General features: G+C 32.9%; 1 protein-coding gene across 1 annotated transcript in view; it reads right to left on the bottom strand.

Moving 5' to 3' along the window:
• GABRA2 (gamma-aminobutyric acid type A receptor subunit alpha2) overlaps positions 1-18481 on the bottom strand; it is a gene marked incomplete at both ends in the record, with an annotated part of 108944 nt that overhangs the window by 39855 nt on the left and 50608 nt on the right. Inside the window, 3 exons of the mRNA XM_084233493.1 lie at positions 1372-1454; positions 3409-3629; positions 15582-15649. Of these exons, the coding sequence (XP_084089619.1) occupies positions 1372-1454; positions 3409-3629; positions 15582-15649 (372 nt within the window). The remainder of the gene's footprint in view (positions 1-1371; positions 1455-3408; positions 3630-15581; positions 15650-18481) is intronic.

The raw sequence follows: 18481 nt of genomic DNA, 5'->3' as shown, positions 1-18481 counted from the left end.
CACATTATATTTAGCATCTTAATGGCACTAACTGATCCAATGAAAAAATGCTTTTCCTTTTTACGCTGTTACTGCATCTTGAACGAATCCTTTCTTTGGTATCAAGGCTTTTCAATTTTCTCTTTAATGCCACTTATGCAATGCAAATGAGTTTTTCTCTGCTGCATCTGCTGTAGTTTTTTCAGCATCATGTTTATGTTGTATAACATGATTGACTATCTTAAATAATTTTGGAAGAAATGCCAGGATTGAAGAGATGGTTTCCATGACAATAAAAGAAAGCTTTGTAGTTAAACAAAGAAGAGATTCTCAAAGAAAATCGAGAGCTGACACCTTTTATAAGAATGAACAGAACAAACAACAAGATTGAACTCCTCATTCCATCAAACTATGGTCATCAAAATAATTAGGGGGTTTTGCATTCATATTAGTCATCATTCTTCCCTTTTCTTTCACTTGATACAGTCTGTGGGAAGAAGGCACACTGTTCAGTCAAACATTTTTAATCAGGTGAGAGAACTGCCTTTCTATTAAAGAGAATGAAAAGCCAAAAGCTGTTCAGAAAGGACAAAAACAGGGTTGCCAAAAAGAGCAAGGTTTCTGGAAAGGTCAGGCGATTGCACATGCTCGCACAAGACACGCCGCTGAGTGTGTCCATGAACATATCCTGAACCTCCCTGAACGCTCATGGGCCAAGGGCGATGACCTGACCTTCCCTCTTTTCAATTATTTTGGGCAAGTGGATGCTTCTGCTTGACACACAAGATATAACCTCAATGACTTAAGGAATAACTAAATGCACCCAGACTTTTCTGATATAGTTTACGTTCAAAAATGGTGCCTGGGTGTAGCAACCAAGCTAAATCATTGCCTTCAAATTTATTTTAGGAAATTTTAAAAGTCCATACAATCCAGCTTCCTTGCCCACTAGTAATGGAATGGTTGCTACTTTAACAAACAATAGAATTTATCCCTTACAATTCATTTGAAAAGCATGAAATACTTATTTTCATTTTTAATGCACTAACACTTGGAAAAAAGGTAACTGATATAGTCCTGATCTTTAAGGAGATCCTGATTTAAATTTACACACATGAAAAGATGCATGATGCTATTTATTAGCAGTAAAATTCAGTGTAAAAATTCAGAAAAAAATTATTAGCAGTGACAATTTTAACACCTTAGATTAAAACATAATGATTATGAGAATAAAATAGGACTAGCCAATTATTTCCTTGAGAGAAATCAGTATGTCTTTTACTCCAGGTATCTTATTGGGCATTCTATAATACAAGAGGGAACTATAAAATCAAGGAGTGCTCTGGCTATTCCTGATATGACTGACTCAAAATGTATCATCCCCATACTTACAGCTGCCAAATTTCAGAGGACATGAATGAGCATCCATTGGAAAATCCTCCAAGTGCATTGGACATTCAGCTTGAACTGTAAGCCTAAAAGTCAAAATTCCACTCTTTGTTTAAATAAATTGGCAGGTCAAGATAAATCACTCCTTACAGTTGTCAACAAAATTAATGATGAGATAGGACCTACATTACAGCATCTCATTAAGCTAATTCACAATTAAACATGCTTTTGTTCCTTCACATTTAATTTAGATGATCCTTCAGAAGTCATTAACATACACAAAATCTGAGCTCAAGTAAAATATTATTTATAAATATAATTTATTCGCCATTTTTACTCTGTTGTTAAGAAGTAAAGCGTTTTTAAAGGGGTTATTTTCCTATTAACCTTGCTATTCCTATATTTGAAATCTTAGAGAGAAAATGAAAAAAATCTTCATTGTTAAAAGAATGTCATCTTCCCCATCAACTCATCAACAACCATACAGCAAAATCAGTCTTGTGATTCAATAGTGGCTCACAGGAGCTCCCTTCAAAAATAGGTAAATTGTGAATGATTCTAGCATTCAGTGTGATTATAAATATAGAAATCTATATAGATACAAATATTGATATAGACACAAACAAGTATCTTTTAGAAATATCTTGTTGAGGCTAGACTATTGGCTAAATTATGGACACGATGTATAATATTAAGTAAATATTTTTTCTTTTATCCATATGATCACAATAAAAAGCAGTCATAGCAAATTTGTTATAAAGTTGTCAATGCTTTCATTTCACACAAAGGCAAAGTAGATAAACAGGAAGTACATTGAACTTACAGAAGTATTCTTATGATGAGCAAAACAAATGTGATTAACAATTTAATTAATTCAAATTCTTCAAACCAAATGTGATTAACAATTTAATTAGTTTAAAAACTTAGAAGAGTATTTAAGTAGAAGCCTAAGCAGTATTTTCTAAAACTTTGTGTTCCTTCCCTATATTTTATTTACACTTAACATTTCTGATCATTGTTTCAGTCTACAGGAATGAACAAAGTGTAAAATCAACAGGGGTTCTATATCCATATTATAAGATTCAGAGGAAGAAGCTGGAAAAAAGCTAAGCTCCATTTTTAAGGCAATGGTCCATTTTTAAGGCAATTTAGTTATGAGTCCTTGAGAGATTTTTCTCTGAAGATCAGGACTTAGAACTGAAATCCACCACTTAACATTTCATATGAAATGATAATACATAAAAAGCCTGGAATATATATTTGTTTTTAGAAAGTGTTGATGAAATTAATCCATGCATTAAATTTTTCATTAAACATTTAAATTTTAGATTATACATCATTTATTAGATTAGTGATTATTTTCCTTGTTTTAAATATGAACAAAACTTATTTTAAGATATTAACTCATGGAAACAGTTAAAACAGAATGCTGTTAGAGTCAACAACAGTATCTTTCTTCAGATAACTTTTAGGGCTGAATCATAAAATTGATGCTACATGACAATTTTTAATTTATAAAATGGCAACATCTAATCTTATCCAATATAGATGCTTATGGTATCCAATTTACTTATAAGTCTTATTAAATAAAAGCTACCTCTCTGAATTAAATATATTTTTCTTCAGAATAACTTCATAAGGAAGATAAAAATATTAAAATAAAAGTCTGTTTGAATATTTCTTTAAATTTTGATAGGCTATCTGATGAGATATTAAAAATGAAACTACATGCTGGCATAAAGAAAATTTTGAGACACACTATTAAAGCTATGCTTAATTAAAATGTAGTATGAAGTATAGTTGAAAATCAATTCCTATAGGTAAGGCAATTCTAAGTTTTAACACACTAAGAGGGGACACAAACTCATAAATACTATTTATCTAATTTTTCAAATAGCCCAATACATGTGAAACATACTATGGGTACTTCAATAATCTGTTATGAAAATATTCAACTGTACTTATATTTGACAACTAGGTGGCTAGTTTTTTTTTTATTTCTTAGTATTCAAACACAACATAACAAAACTAAAAACATACCTCATTGTGTACAGCAAAGTCCCATCATCCTGAATTCGAAGAAGCTTGTTTGGCATTGTCATATTATGAGCTACAGATTTTTTCCCATTGTGAAAGAAGGTATCTGGAGTCCAGATTTTGCTAGCCATTAAATTATTGAGTCGAAGAATGTTCATTGGACCTTTAAACTTTAGCCGCTCATCTTTCCATTTTTGTCGAAAGAAAACATCAATTGTATATTCCTAAAATATTAAATAGGATTAAAATAATAAATGTTTTAGATACAAGGACATTATAAAATTTCATATGGATGTAAAAAATGCATAAAACAAAAAAGGAGTGCCATAAGTATACCTGTAAAAATGTTCATTAAAATTGCACAGATATAAAAAAATATCATATGGAATAATATACTTTTAAAGAGAGAGCTACAATGAAAGAAGTATGAATCAAAAAAATCTTTATCAAAAACAATTTCTACTTATGAGATTCAAAAAACACTATTAGCTACATATTCTTCTGAAAAGAAAAAGAATAAATTTATTTGACCCTTTTCAGTTGAACAAAATTTCAGTAAAGTTGCTTAACTGCATCGTATGTTTTAGAACTGCTTAGAGAACAGGGTATGCTTCCACAAGAACTGGGTGGATTGTTGTAAGTAGTTTATCTCACGGAAAAATGAAAGGCTGACTAGGTGGGGGGAGGGAAGAGGAGAATAGGGAAGGGAAACAACTATCAAACACAGTGTCACATCTGTATGAGTCATCATCCCCTGCTGCCAAGAAACTGTAGAATAGCATTATTCTTTTATAATCCCTCTCAAATGTTGAGATGTCATATTGTTAGCAAGAATGTATTAAGGAATGATGATTTTAATACAGTTTATTTTGTGAAATTAGTTGTAATAAAAATATTTGAAAAGTTATTAGAATGATGAAAATGTAAATATTTTGCAAGTAAACTCCCTGTGGTTGAAACGTACTTTTAATTATTCATACAGACCAGTTAGTGATCAATTCTTCATTATCATTCTTCAGTACTTTAGTTAGCTAGGTCTCCCCTCCCTTCACCTTCCCTCTCTCTTTCTTCTCTCATTTTCTCTTCCTTCCTTTCTTTCCCTATCTTTCTTAAGATTAGACAACGTACACATTTTAGATGATGTACACAGCCCATATTTGCAATTAACAGAGTCTACCAGATATTTTGTCAATGTATGCTTGTGCAAGCACTCACATGATAAATAACTCTAGTGAGTAATAAATAACTCAATACACCGTGGGTGAAAATTCAGAAACTGTCCTTTGAGCACAAAACCATAGTCATCACATGTTTGAATACAAATGCCACATAATTGTCTATGTTGTTCAATAGGGTAGATTAAAATGATCATATACACATGAAATATAATAATCATTTCTAGAAATCATATTTAAGAGAATAAATGATTCTTAGTGTTCTCTCAAAAATGGAATGGATGAAGATGGTGAGTAGCAACTATAGTTAATGGCATATAGGTCAGAAATGAACAGTGACTCTGGGATACGCTCTTAAATCTTAGAGGAAAATTTCATAATCAAATCAAAAAATTCAATTTTTTCCATTTTTGTAAATTATGGTATATTTTTATCTGTTTCAGAAGCTATTGCTTGTAGTGAAAGATTATAAGAATTAGTTTAGATCAAAGGTCAGCAAACCTTTTCAATAAGGGGCAGTTAGTAAACAGTTTAGGCTTTGCAGGACTTAAGGACAGAATCATAACTATTCTGTTATTGAAAGTGGCTATGTTCTAATAAAACTTTGTTTAAAATAATAGACAGCTGGCAGGTTTTGACCCATGGTCTACAGGATACCTATTGTGGCTTGAGAAAACCAACAGTATTAGAGGAAATTTATTGTATGTGCATCTTCAAAATAACAAGACAGTATCAAACTGAAGTCCCAAAATGAGTCTACATTTATATTTCAGTTAGCAGTATATGAACTTTGTAATTTCTCTAAACTTTGGGATAGATAAAATATTTCATTTCAGTCATTATGATTGGTACCAAAAGGTCCATAGTCTTACCATTGATATTTAATGTTGTCATTGATATTTAATGTTACTCTAATGTTTCATATACCTAATTTCCATTTCTATAAATTGTTCATTTCATGTGCTTAGTTTCCTAAGGTTTGCTGTCTTTTTAACTGAATTATATAAAGTCCTTATACTGAATTACAGGACTTTACATACATGTTCTTTTTATTGAATTATACTGAATTATAGAAAGTTTCTACATACTAATACTTTCTTAAATAAAGTTCTTGGTAAGAACTGTCATGAAGATCATAGATACATACATAATTATAAATAAATTCATGTATATTTCTTAAAAAATTTAGAAGTTCTGATTTTAACATTTAGTTCCTGGGCTTACTATGTACCATATGAGATAAAAATTTAACTTCACTTGACAAAATAAGTTTATGGTATCATTTATTCACTAGTTCATCTTTCCCCACAAATACGAAATATTATTACTCACATATCTAGAGTTCATGTAAATAGGGATCTGTTTCTGAAATTTCTATTATTTTCTATTGTTTATGTTTTTATCAATTCCAAAGTCAGCTTCTAAATTTATATAATAATTACAATTAATAGCATTTCATCAGTATCCAATTGAAAATGTTTTGTTTTGTTTTGTTTTTAAGCTTCTTTTTTTTATAAGATTTATTACCATATAAGAACTGGGGTACAGGCCAAGATGCATGGGAGGTTGAGAGGATTCACCAGAGAACAGGGAACAGAACAGGCAGACTGAAGAAATACACTGCTGAAGGGAGCAGCGGGCAAGACAGGAGAGGTCTGCTTCATCATGTGGGATTCTTGCCAGCCAGCCGGGATGGAACTCACACTGCAGAGGCTGTGGACAGCCTCACGGTGCGGTGCTCAAATGCCTAAACCACCAGGGAGGCCCTCCAATTGAAAATGTTTTATAATTTCCATTATGACTTCTTTTTCTTTATGTAGGATATATGGTGAAGTATATTTCTGTTCCAAATTTATTGATTTGTTTATATTTTTGTCATTGATATTTAATATTACTCTAAATTTATTGGTTTATTTATATTTTTGTCAATGATATTTAATGTTTAGACTATGCTCTGAAAATACCAATTCTTTGCAATTTATTGAAAATATCCTGAGATTTTTTTCCTATTGAATCTGACCATTTCATCTTTGAATTCATTTCATTTGCCTTTATTGTGCTTACTAATATATGGGACATACTCCTGGACTGTATTATTCTAGAAGTGATAAATATATAATAAATATATAAATAAATATATAAGGGTGCTAAATATATAAAGTGATAAATATATAAGGGTTAGTTCATGATTAACTGATAAAAACAAGTAAGGAAAGGAGTAGGAAATTGGGGAAGGGGATGCATAAAAGAACACATATACACCCTAGAGAGCAGAAGGAGAGAAAAGTATCAAACAAATAAAAATAAAACTTTAGAAGCAATAAAAATGTCAATAGTGCTGAAAGAACTCAAAAGCTGAGAAGTGGAGAGGGTAGAAGCCAGATTGCAATGAGCTGATCCATTAACAGAGTATGAAAATGGTGGAAATGATGACTGACAGTAGAGCAGAGAGAATAAAATTGATGGATGTGTTTTAAAAACTTAGTATGACAGTTCAGTAACCAATAGCCATCGACACGCTTCTTAAATTTAAATAAACATATCTTTTGACATATAACAATCATTAGATAAGTACTAAAATAACATAAATTTAGAATCAGATCTTACAAGGTATTTAAAAAGTTCTTTAGAAATGAAATAAAGGGCCTCCCTGGTGACACAGCGGATTGACCGCAGCGCTGGGGAGCTGTCCGCAGCCTCTGCAGTGCAGGTTCGATTCTTGGCTGGCCAGGGAGATTCCCACATGGCATGGCAGACCTCTCCTATCTCGCCTGCTGCTACCCTCAGCAGTGCTTTCGGTTCCTCTGTCTGTTCTGCTCCCTGCTCTGTCTCTGGTGAATTCTCTTACCCTCCGGTGCCTCTGGCCTGTACCCCAATTCGTGCATAAATAAAAATAAATCTTAAAAAATTATAATAATAATAAAGAGGATATTTAAACATATTAATTGACATAATATTATGAATAGCAATCTGAAGTGGGGATAAAAAACTTCATTAATAAACATCATAATTAATGCTGAAAGTAATATGCATTTCAAATTTTTTCATTCCAATTTTTGTGCTTATTTTATAACATCTTAATATATTTTGCATAAAATATATAGGTATGGATTTATACATAAATATGGCCTTGATTCATTGTTTCTTTGATTTTGTTTTTTATGTTAAAACAGCAGGGAAAGCAATCATTTCCAATGAATAAATTAATTGCATAACCACTAAGTACAAAAAGATTTCCAAACAAATTATTTTCATGTGATTCCCTTAAACACATATATAATGCAGTTTCAATATTTGAAAAGACATTCTTGAAAGACTCCTTAAATTTCCTTCAAGCTTACAAAGTGAATATATTAATAAAGTAACACCTGATTTGTGTGTTAAAATAAAATTACTAGAGAAGTACAAAAAAGGCAACTTCCTTACACAAATTTAAGACTTACACCCATGAATCAAGATTCTAAAAAAATAAATAAATAAACAAAAACAAGATAATATACCAAGTTCCTCAGAGAATTCACAAGCAACTGAGGACAAATTTATAAAGAAACAAAGAGGTCATAAGAACCTATCAGTGTGCAACTATTCTATGGCTACATACAGAAGACATGGACTAACTATTGGGGGAGACTGAAGAATTGAAACCTCTACACACTTCAAGATTTGATAAATTGTTTACAGGAAATTCAAGCCAACTTATCCTTCTTACGGATGAAATTATAAATAAATTCATTCAACTTCCTGCTCCCAAACTTCTTTGGGGCAGGCAAGGATGCAGTTCCCAGTTCCACGTTTTCACTATCACTAAATATTATTTCCATAATTTACATTCCAAACAAGGAAATCACTCTCTATTGCACAATTTATTGTATAAACATGATTTCAAGGACACATTAACTTAGTGAAAACAGCATTTTTTTTAGTGCCTGGTTCATTAATTAAGAGTCAATGCTTATAGTCAATTTCTGAAGAATTATATCTACTTGGTAAAACATAACTAAATTGCAGAACTGCCCTAGGAGTAATTTCTCACTTGCTTTGATTTACTAAATGCATTTTAAACTGCCAAAATTTATTTCACTATATCCTTTTTGCTAATAAAACAGTCTCTTCTGAGTAAGTTCTAATCAGTGTGTTTCCTCTATCACAAAGAAAATTGTGGTTTATGAAGCAGGTATGTAGCAATTAAAGAAGCAACACCCTTAAACTATACAAGAATGGGTAAGTGCAAACACTTTCATCTGGTACTCAAAGGGGCATGAAAAACAAATTTAGCCCAATATTAGCATTGCAAAAAATGCAAAAAGCTTAAAAACATATCAGCAGAGTGCCAATAAATCCAATTAGTACAAGATCATAAAATTCTGTTACACAAAGAAGCTCACAAAGGGACAGCATGTTCTGACCACTGTGCAGGTAAGATTTCTGGACTTTCTCTTTGCAAGGAGGGAACGGGCAAGTTGGACAGAGTAGAAATGGATAAGATTCAGATTTTATAGTAGATTAAGCTGTATAATAATCAAATTATTCAAAGTAATAGCTATAATATATTTATAGCAATACACTTGATATAGCTTGGCGTTAAGAATTCATAATAACCTTATTAAATATGCAAAAAATCTCCATTTTACAGGTGAAGAATACTTCAGATGTCATTGTTATTTTAAAAAAGGAGAAAGAGTATAGAGCCAAAATAAAAATTTTATTATGCTTCCCAACACCGTGCTTTTTCCTGTTAGATCATACATAAAAATGATTCTCTGAGGCAGGATATCAAGAGTGAAATTTTCTTCTGTAGACAAATAAAAGGCACTAATCTTGGATTATGGAAGGTTTGGAGTTTTCAAATGTCTGTCAAATTCTTTCCACATTTAAAATTGACTTAAACATAGGGTCAAAGGTTAACAACAACAATAATAAACTGCATGCTATGAAATAAGTTACAAATGTGGGCCCTTACGTCAGGTAGAGCAGGGTACCTGACCTTGAGCAGATTATTTCATCCTTTTTCCAGTGGATTTATCTATAAAATGGAGAACATAATCCAATCCACTGCCTGAACTCTTATAAGGATGGAGTAAGAAAATATACATATAAAGGTTTTGGGAACTATTTGAGTATCAGTGAAGGCAGCTTAGCATAAATCACCTTTAAACTATCCCTCCCCCTTATTTTCCATACTCAACAGAGGATACCCTGATAAGAAAGGAACATCTAGTTGCAAAAAATCATGAAGTAAAACGTCAGGGACCAGGGTGGAGTAGGATTCCACAAGAGGCCCATGGGGAATAAACGCTGTGTTTGACAATAAATAGGTTCCTGAAAAGAAATCACAATGTGACCCCACATGAGAGAGCCTTAACTGATTGACCAATCTCACAACGGCATCATTTACCAAGAAGGAACTACGAAGATAATGAGCTAAATAAAAACATATTTCCCTCCTTTTTTTGTAATCTCCCTTTTCCATGTCCCAAATCTGAAAGACCCAGACAGAGAAAAGGAAGAATACACCGTCACCTCTCCACCACCAAATATCTCCTAGCTGTCAACATGGATAAGAAAAAAGAGATGATCTAAATGGCACAAGATATTGATGTTTACACTGGACTGGACTGGCCTCTTGGATATTTTAAGGTGAACAGAAAACTGCAGAATGTAACCAGATATAGTCATGATGTGGGAAAAGGAAATCCAAAGAATGAAGTTTAAGTGAGTTTGTCCAGTTGAGTTTGTAAAGCCCTTAGGATGACGTCCCAATATTTTCTCATAGTCTCCACGATCTACATGATCTCTCCTCCCTCACTGTCTGTCACCCTATTCAGCAATCCTCCACACACACACACACACACACACACACACACACACACTTCTTGGAGCAGTCTAGAGACTGCAGGGCCTCTGATGGACCGTGTTCCATCTTACTTCCCAAACTCACTAATCTCTATGGCAGTGTCTCTTTCTTACCAGCCCCTATATTTGGCCAACTTTTACTCCACACTGAGAACTGGAGTAGAACCATCTTCTTCAGCACTGTATCACTAGAGTCTAACAAGCTGCCTGGAATATAGGACACAAAAAACTAGTCAGTAATGAAAAAGAAAACCTGACATTGTTACTTAAAAGTAGTAACAAGATACTGGCAACAACTATGCTAAAGGTACAAAGAAGAAAAGCATCAGCAGAGGCAGATAATCTCGGATACCTTATGGCAAACAATCACCTGTGTGCATACCTGATCTTTATATTCACAGGTGTGAAATGTCTGCTTGTATGTGTGTGTCAGGATAGTTATATTAAACTCATCATGGTAGGCCTTCATTCTGTATAATAGTTACATTTTATATAACAACACATTAAAAAGTCATGCAATAATACCTTTTCCAGCAACAAAGGTCTATTGCATTTTAAAATTTCGGATAGGGAAGTTTTATGGTTTGGTGGGGGTGGTAGTGGCAACTGGTTATAAGACCCTTGAATTCTATTTATTTATTTATTATTATTTTTTTTTTCTCGCGCAGACCTCTCCTGCCGCCCACTGCTCCCCTCAGCAATGTTTTCAGTCCTTCTGCCTGTTCTGCTCCCTGCCCTGGATCTGGTAAATTATCTCACCCTCCTGCGCTTCTGACTGTACCCAGTGCTTGTATAAATAAATAAATAAATCTTTTGTTTTTGTTTTTTTTTTGTTTTTTTAATAAATTTTATTGTTATATTCCCCATACAATTGCAGCCCCCCCATTTTAGATCATTGTTCATTTTTAAACAATGTTTTTTTTTTCTTTTCTCAGGTGTAGACCCCATAGACTTTCCACCACACAAAATCACTCATGTGCCATCACCACAGTCCCCTGTGCTCCTCTCTCCCTCCTTCCAATCCATTTCCCTTCCCCTCCCCTGCAAGATGTCTCTGGTTTATAATTGTGTTTGTTTTTGTTTTGTTGTGTTGTGTTTTATATAGTTATTATTTTTCCCCAATGTCTTATTTCCCTATATTCCTCCTATAAGTGAAATCATCTGATATTTTTCTTTTCCTTCTAACTTATTTCACTGAGCATAATTCCTTCTAGCTCCATCCATGTTGGTGCAAATGGCATGAGTTTATCTTTTTGACTGCTAAATAGTATTCCATTGTGTATTTATACCACATCTATACCAGTCATCTATTTTAGGGCATTTGGGTAGTTTCCAGGTTTTACCTATTGTAAATAGTGCTGCAATAAACATAGGGGTACCGGTATTCTTTTGAATCAATGTTTTTGTGTCCTCTGGGTAGATCCCTAGGAGTGGAATTGCTGAAGACCATGAATTCTTTCGAGTTCTTCTCTAGCTTCATGTCCCCCCCAAACATCTTAAGAGTGTTCTAGGATCCATTGCTACTGAATTTTATATCTTATTAAACTCAATGCATTTTACCAATTTGTGCTAAAACACTGTTACTTGTCTAGCTGGCCAATTCTTATTTGTCCTCCTCAGTAATCTTCCTTTTCTAGAAACATTCTCAGATAAAAGGATCCTTTACTCACAGACCCTCTGCTACCATATTAATTGATCAATACTTGATAAAAGAATAATCACACTTTTAAAAATTGATGATTTCTCTTAACTCCCTCCTAGTACATTGTAAATTATTTGAAGACAAGCTCTGGCTATACATCAATATTTCAGCTCCCAACACTATGACAGACACAGTGTAGGTACTTAGTAAATCTTGTTGAAATGGACAAACACAACTCATGCCATCTAGTAGTTCAGACTGCGGTAAAGAAGAAAGACATGTAAAGGTTTTTAAAATCCAGTGTGCAAAGTCATAAAAATGTGTGAACACCATCTGGTGGAACACAAGGACAAGAGTCGCTGACTCTACTTGGAGTAGCCCAGAAAGACATCAGAAGAGATGAAATTTGAGCTTGGTCTTGAATAAATAAAATATCTCTAGTTGGCAAGGAAGGACGAAAGCATAACAAGAACAGAGAAAAACATTTGCAAGGCCAGCGAGTTGTTAAAGATAATGGCATGTTTGAGAACAGTGAGAAGTTCAATGCAATCTTTAAAAATAAAAGTCTCACTGATAGTTATAAAGCCTTAGAGCTTCTGCCCTCTGTCTCGCCTCCTCTCTTTAACCATGCTGCTTAAAAATGTTGCCTCTACTCTTTCTCCATTTCCGCACCTCCCACATGCTTCAACCCACTGCAATCTGTCTGCTTTTACCACGATCAGCAAATATCTCCTTGTTCTTTATCTAATGACACATTTAAATCCTTTTCTTGGCTTTGCCATAATGTATCCTAATGTTGTTATCTCCTTACATTTTCAATGTTTTCCTGCACTGGCATGAAAATTGCATTATCCCAGTACTGTGAGAAACCCTTGGGAAAATCCTCATCATGGGATCTGAGACCTGTATAAGCCAACAACCTATGTGCAAATGTACGGGGGTAACACCAATGGATAATTCCTACTACTCTTAATCAAAGCAGACAAATTCTTTATGGCTTTCCCCAAAAGACAGTTTCTATCCTTGCAAGGTGGTTTCCCCATGTAAGCTCTGCAATTTTTATTTTAAAGATCACTTCATGTCCAGAAATTATAGTTGTTTGTTATTTTGCTTATAGGAAAGAATGGGGGGTAGCAGGGAATGTACATATCTCTCTCTGTCAAGAGAGCTATGACAAGAAATAATACTAAGTTTTTACAACTCTCCTCTCCACAGTAAGGGTGATAAGAGTTAAACTACCTTTATCTGTTCTCTTTTCTGGAAATGTTACTCTACACTCTAGGTAAGGTTTTACTGTGGATAAAACCTACAGGTTAATCCTGAATTACACCACCTACAATGTATGGAATTCGATCTTGACAGAGGCTGCAAGTAATACACATATCTTACTATTGCCCCCTCATTGAATCTGATCAAAGGCAGAGGCCTTTGACTTTTGCTGTTAAGGATCAGAGCGCATTCTAACTCAGAAAAAGAAATCTCTCTTCATTTTGAAAGATGCTCATAGTTGTTACTTTTAATGTTAGTATTTGCCACGTTTGTAGCAGATTTCATTATAAGCTATATTTACAAATGCCAACATCTCATAAGGATTAATGGTAAGTCTATGATTTTTAATCAAATAAAGAAAATTTAGGACTCTTTAAACATCCCTAACTGAAATATGTAATATTTCAATAAATTATGGAAAATCTAAGAGAGAATGCAGTCTCTGTGTTCACAGACGTAAGAAAAGTACTAACCAAGAAGGTAAATGTGATCAATTTTTGATCATATTTATCACGACTCACTAACTTCCTTCTTCTGTATAGTGTAATAATCATTTCTGGATAAAAAATCTTGAGAAAAATGAAAAAATTCCATTGTTCAAGTCCTCATTCTAACATTTAGCACTGCAAAAGGTAACAATTTAAAATGAAGTTCTTAGTCTAGGTTTAAGTGTAGCATTTATAGCTATATATCACTTATGACTGGAGAATATGCATACACAATGAAACTGTTTACTAGTACGGGAAAGGACATCCTATATAGAAACCAAGAAGAAAAGAAAAAAGGACTGAGTTAAAATTTACTGAAATGCACATGCCTACTTTTGTCACTTGTCAGCTACGATACATTCAAAAGTTTAATTATATTCTTACTCATGAATTTTTTAAATGTTGAAATAAAAGATTTTAACTTAATTCTAGAAATTATAATTAGAATCTTTAATTATAATTTAGATCTGCAACTTTCTTTGAACAATAATACTGTCTAATGATTCTGAGACAGCAGCTTGTGTATGTGTACATATGCTCTGTGTGTGTCTGTTTGTACTTTTGGTTCTTAATTCTTTTTGCCATGCTGCCTTTTCCTTGCAAGCTAATGGCAAGATAAATCTACATCACCGACTTGAGCAGGAGGACTTAGGGATTTAGGTCTTGTTAGTGAGCAAGTGCATTGCATAGGAAGAAGTATATCAGCTAAGTTACTAAAAATGTAATTAACTTTATTCTTTACCTACTTCCTGGTTAACAAATTACTTCTGTAAGACATGAATTAGCTAACTTTATATCCATCTGATGTGTGGGTGATAATAATATATGTGTATTTTCTCTCCGCATTATAATAAATTTCTTCCTATTTAGAGTGTTAGTCAAAGGTATTTTCTCAACCTGGTCATCTATACAGTACTAATATAAATTCAAACTTTCCCTCTTTACTGATCTTGATTTCCAGCAAAGCAATAGCATCAAGATTGCAAATCACTCCACTTGATCATCAGGAAGACCAAATCGTATCTCTTTACAAAATGTATATATATTTTAAAATATATCTTCCCCTAGTAGTTTTGTATGTTTGTATATGTTTGTGGTATGCTGGAATGTTGGTAATTCAACTTTTATTTTCCCCAGCTTCACCTTTCTTACTGTCGTAATAGAAACCCCTCCCCATGTCACCAATTATTATGTACACCAATTTTTGGAGCATTTGTCTGTGAACTTCAAATCTGCCTTCCTTTTCCCTTCATTTTGATACAAGAGGACCCTGTAAATATCGCTCATAATTCCATTTTTCTTAGAATGATTTATACATAAACCATTCAGAATGTTAGCATTGTTTGCATGTAGATAGTAATGAAAAGGTACCCACCTTCCTCAATGCCAAGAGAAAATTTTCATTCATAACGAAGCAGTTGAAACTGCATAGACTTCCCTTATAGAAGTTCAAGCATATGACTGAATTCCAGAAAATGGTTCTTAGTAATATAATTATTTTTTTAACAATTGTTTACCACACTGTAGTTAGATATAAAAAAATTAGAAAAGAATATGAAAGATAAAGGGCTAGTCTCAACACCCAAACTGGAAAAGTACACCACAGATACAGATTAATATCCACAACTTTCCATATATTTGGTTAGACTAGAGGCATGAGACAATTACATAACTCTCTAATGCTAAAAATACTTGTTTATTCCTCTCCCCGTTATATAAAGTAAAAATACTATTTAATGAAAAACTCACCATATCTGTATCTGAAACGGGGCCAAAGCTGGTCACATAGATGTTGGTGAAGACTTCAGTAATACTGTCTAATACAAGAAAAAAGAAATTGAATGCAGATATTATAATGAGTGTCACAAGAAAGAAAGGATCAAGTACACAGCAAGCTAGAAAATGATATTTAGGAATATAGTTTTTTGGTTTCTTTTCAGTTTCCACAACCAATAAGAATAGCTGTACTGATCAATTATTTCCTAGGTTCTCACAATTCTAAATGCAAAAAGACGGAAACCACACCTGATTAGAAACATTCTGTTTAAAGTATAATGCTCAGAGTTGAGTGTTTTGAAATCCATCTTAAATGAACTAGTTTACAATAAATCTATTATCTGTACTAAAAACAGAGTATGGTTACCACTTAAAATAGTCCTAAATTTGATTTTTAAACAAATGTTTCTCACATAGTTTTTCAAGATGGTGGAGACTGTAGATCGCAAATTAGTGTATCTTCTCAATAAAGCATAAATAGCTGGTTAATAATTATAAACAGTTCAATTAATATAAAATGATTTATTTTTCAGTGACACAAAAATAAAAGCAAATAACATACATCAATCACAATGGATTAATTCCAAACAAGCTTGCCTTTAATTTAATAATAAGCTTAATTTAATAATTCCTGAAATGCTAAGATTGAATTAAATTAGATTCTAAAGTTATATAACTTATTAGCTTAACAATTAAATGGATTGCACTATCAACTAGGTTATTTAGAACTTTTATTTTCAATAAGCTAAATAGCGATGGGGAAAAGTTCAAAGAAAAATCCTTTCAATGTTCTTATAAGAAAAAATAAATGAATGGCTTATTTCATTCATTATAAACTAAATATTACTGTCAAATTTTTAATTCTATACAAACAATATCATGAAACATTTCTAATATTATATTGGATTGTAATCCCAAAAGTGAAAGAGAGTAAACCAAGTTTGGAATGCTACATCCAAGAAGGCAAAAATGAAAACTTAAAAGAATTTGGAAATAACAGAAGACTTTGCTTAAACTCTTAAAGACTTATAATAACTTGCACGATAAATATATGAAATAAATTCTTTGTTGTCATTCCATATATCACCATACATAAAGGTAAAGAAATGCACGCAATTATCCGCACTAGAGTGGATAGTCAGGATTTAGAACCCAAGCAATCTGGCTCTTGCACCATCAGAGTAAACCAAGCAAGTCACAATCAACAATAAACTTAAAAATAAGAGTTTTCTCTTTAATCACATATTTCCACAATACTCTATGCCAAATACAGTTATAGAGTTCCAAAAAAAGTAGTCAACTTTATTATCACATGTGCTATTAACTCCAAAAATCATATTCATGAAATTTTATTATAAAACTCATTTGAAACATGAATGTATTTACAAAGTTATTCTTGACTGCCACCTGCCCCAAAGACCTGCACAGGGTCAGCTGTTGGGCAGGTCATTTGTGCAGTTACACAACACCCTGTGCTCAGAAAAGCTCCTCTGATCCCCGCCCATGCTTAAATTTCACTCTCTTAAAATTCTTAATTAATTTTTGAATAAAAATTTTCATTTTCATCTCGGACTGAGACACACAAATCATGTAGCTGGTGCTGGACCTGAATTATATATGCTATTAAAAATAAACCATGAAAATAGGACATAGTTGTTTGTTTGTTTTTTTCTCTTGTTCATAGCAAATCAATCATGCTATCACATTTATTCTGTAGGAAACTGAATGAAATTTTAGTCATGATCAATGCTGGTTTAAAATGTTCCAGAGAAGAGAAATTAAACTGTTATGGTAGATTTTACCTAAATATAGACAAGTGATTCTTCTTAGTCTGGAGTAGTAAGAATAGAGCAGAAAAATGACCCAAAAATGTATGAATATATTCATGGCAGGGCTATGGAGAAAGTACTATATGCCAGAAGGCAAGAAAAAGGCAAGGGAGAGTATTATCATTACCCAGTGACCACACAGAGGTGTCAGCTGAGAGTATCAAGAGAGAAAAACAAAATTACCTGAAAGCTCTAAGCAGTAAAAGCAATATCTAATGAAGCAGAACACAGATATGAAAAGTTGCCTAAAAAGAAATTATTACATGGTTTATTATCTTCATAGACATATCTAGAGAATGAATGCATTGCAAGGGATATTCTCCTACCATAGGAAGTCAGAAAAAATGAAAATGAGCAAGCCAAATACTGACTATGAATCTCCAATTAGCAAAGGGATTCTGAGTAATGAGATATTGAGGGTTTCTATATGGATGGATGCATGAAATGCATTAGTGAAATATTTCAGTTGTGATTTCAAATATTTGCTATATCTAATACAACCTTCCAGAGTGCTATATTTGAAGTGCAATCTTTGATTATGCTTTGACTTTTTCCATAAGAGAAAAGAAAGGGAGGAAAGAGTTTATGAATATACATTATTTTCAGATCTTGTAATACTGATTTGTCAGTTAGTCATTGTATCCTTTGGTTATATTTTGTTTTCCCATGTGGATTTAGAATAGGGTTAAATTGTTATTAATAATGTCAAAATAGCCTGATCCATGTGGCAGATGCATGTCACAGAATAAACAAATGAACTAACATTTTGGAGGTGGTAGCCTCAGTCTCCTAGTTTAGGCACCAACAGTTATCTTTTGAAGTCCTGATCCCCTCTTAGGGTAGCACTACGCACTGTGTTGACTCCAACTTTTCACACTGGCAATTACAGCTTCTCTTCCAGTCTTAGTTAATTGCTTCTCTGCCTTTAAGACTCAATTTAAATGTTCTCTCTTCATAGCAGGGATTTACTTTCATGCCTATGTAATATAAATCCTCTTTTCTCATTTCTCTCTGATACTGTGATTTTTTTCAGGATCTTTCAGA

The sequence above is a fragment of the Talpa europaea genome (assembly GCF_964194135.1).
Source record: "Talpa europaea genome assembly, chromosome: 5".
Classification (NCBI taxonomy): domain Eukaryota; kingdom Metazoa; phylum Chordata; class Mammalia; order Eulipotyphla; family Talpidae; genus Talpa; species Talpa europaea.
The sequence above is the reverse complement of the archived record's forward strand: the minus strand, read 5'-3'. Positions and strand labels throughout refer to the sequence as shown.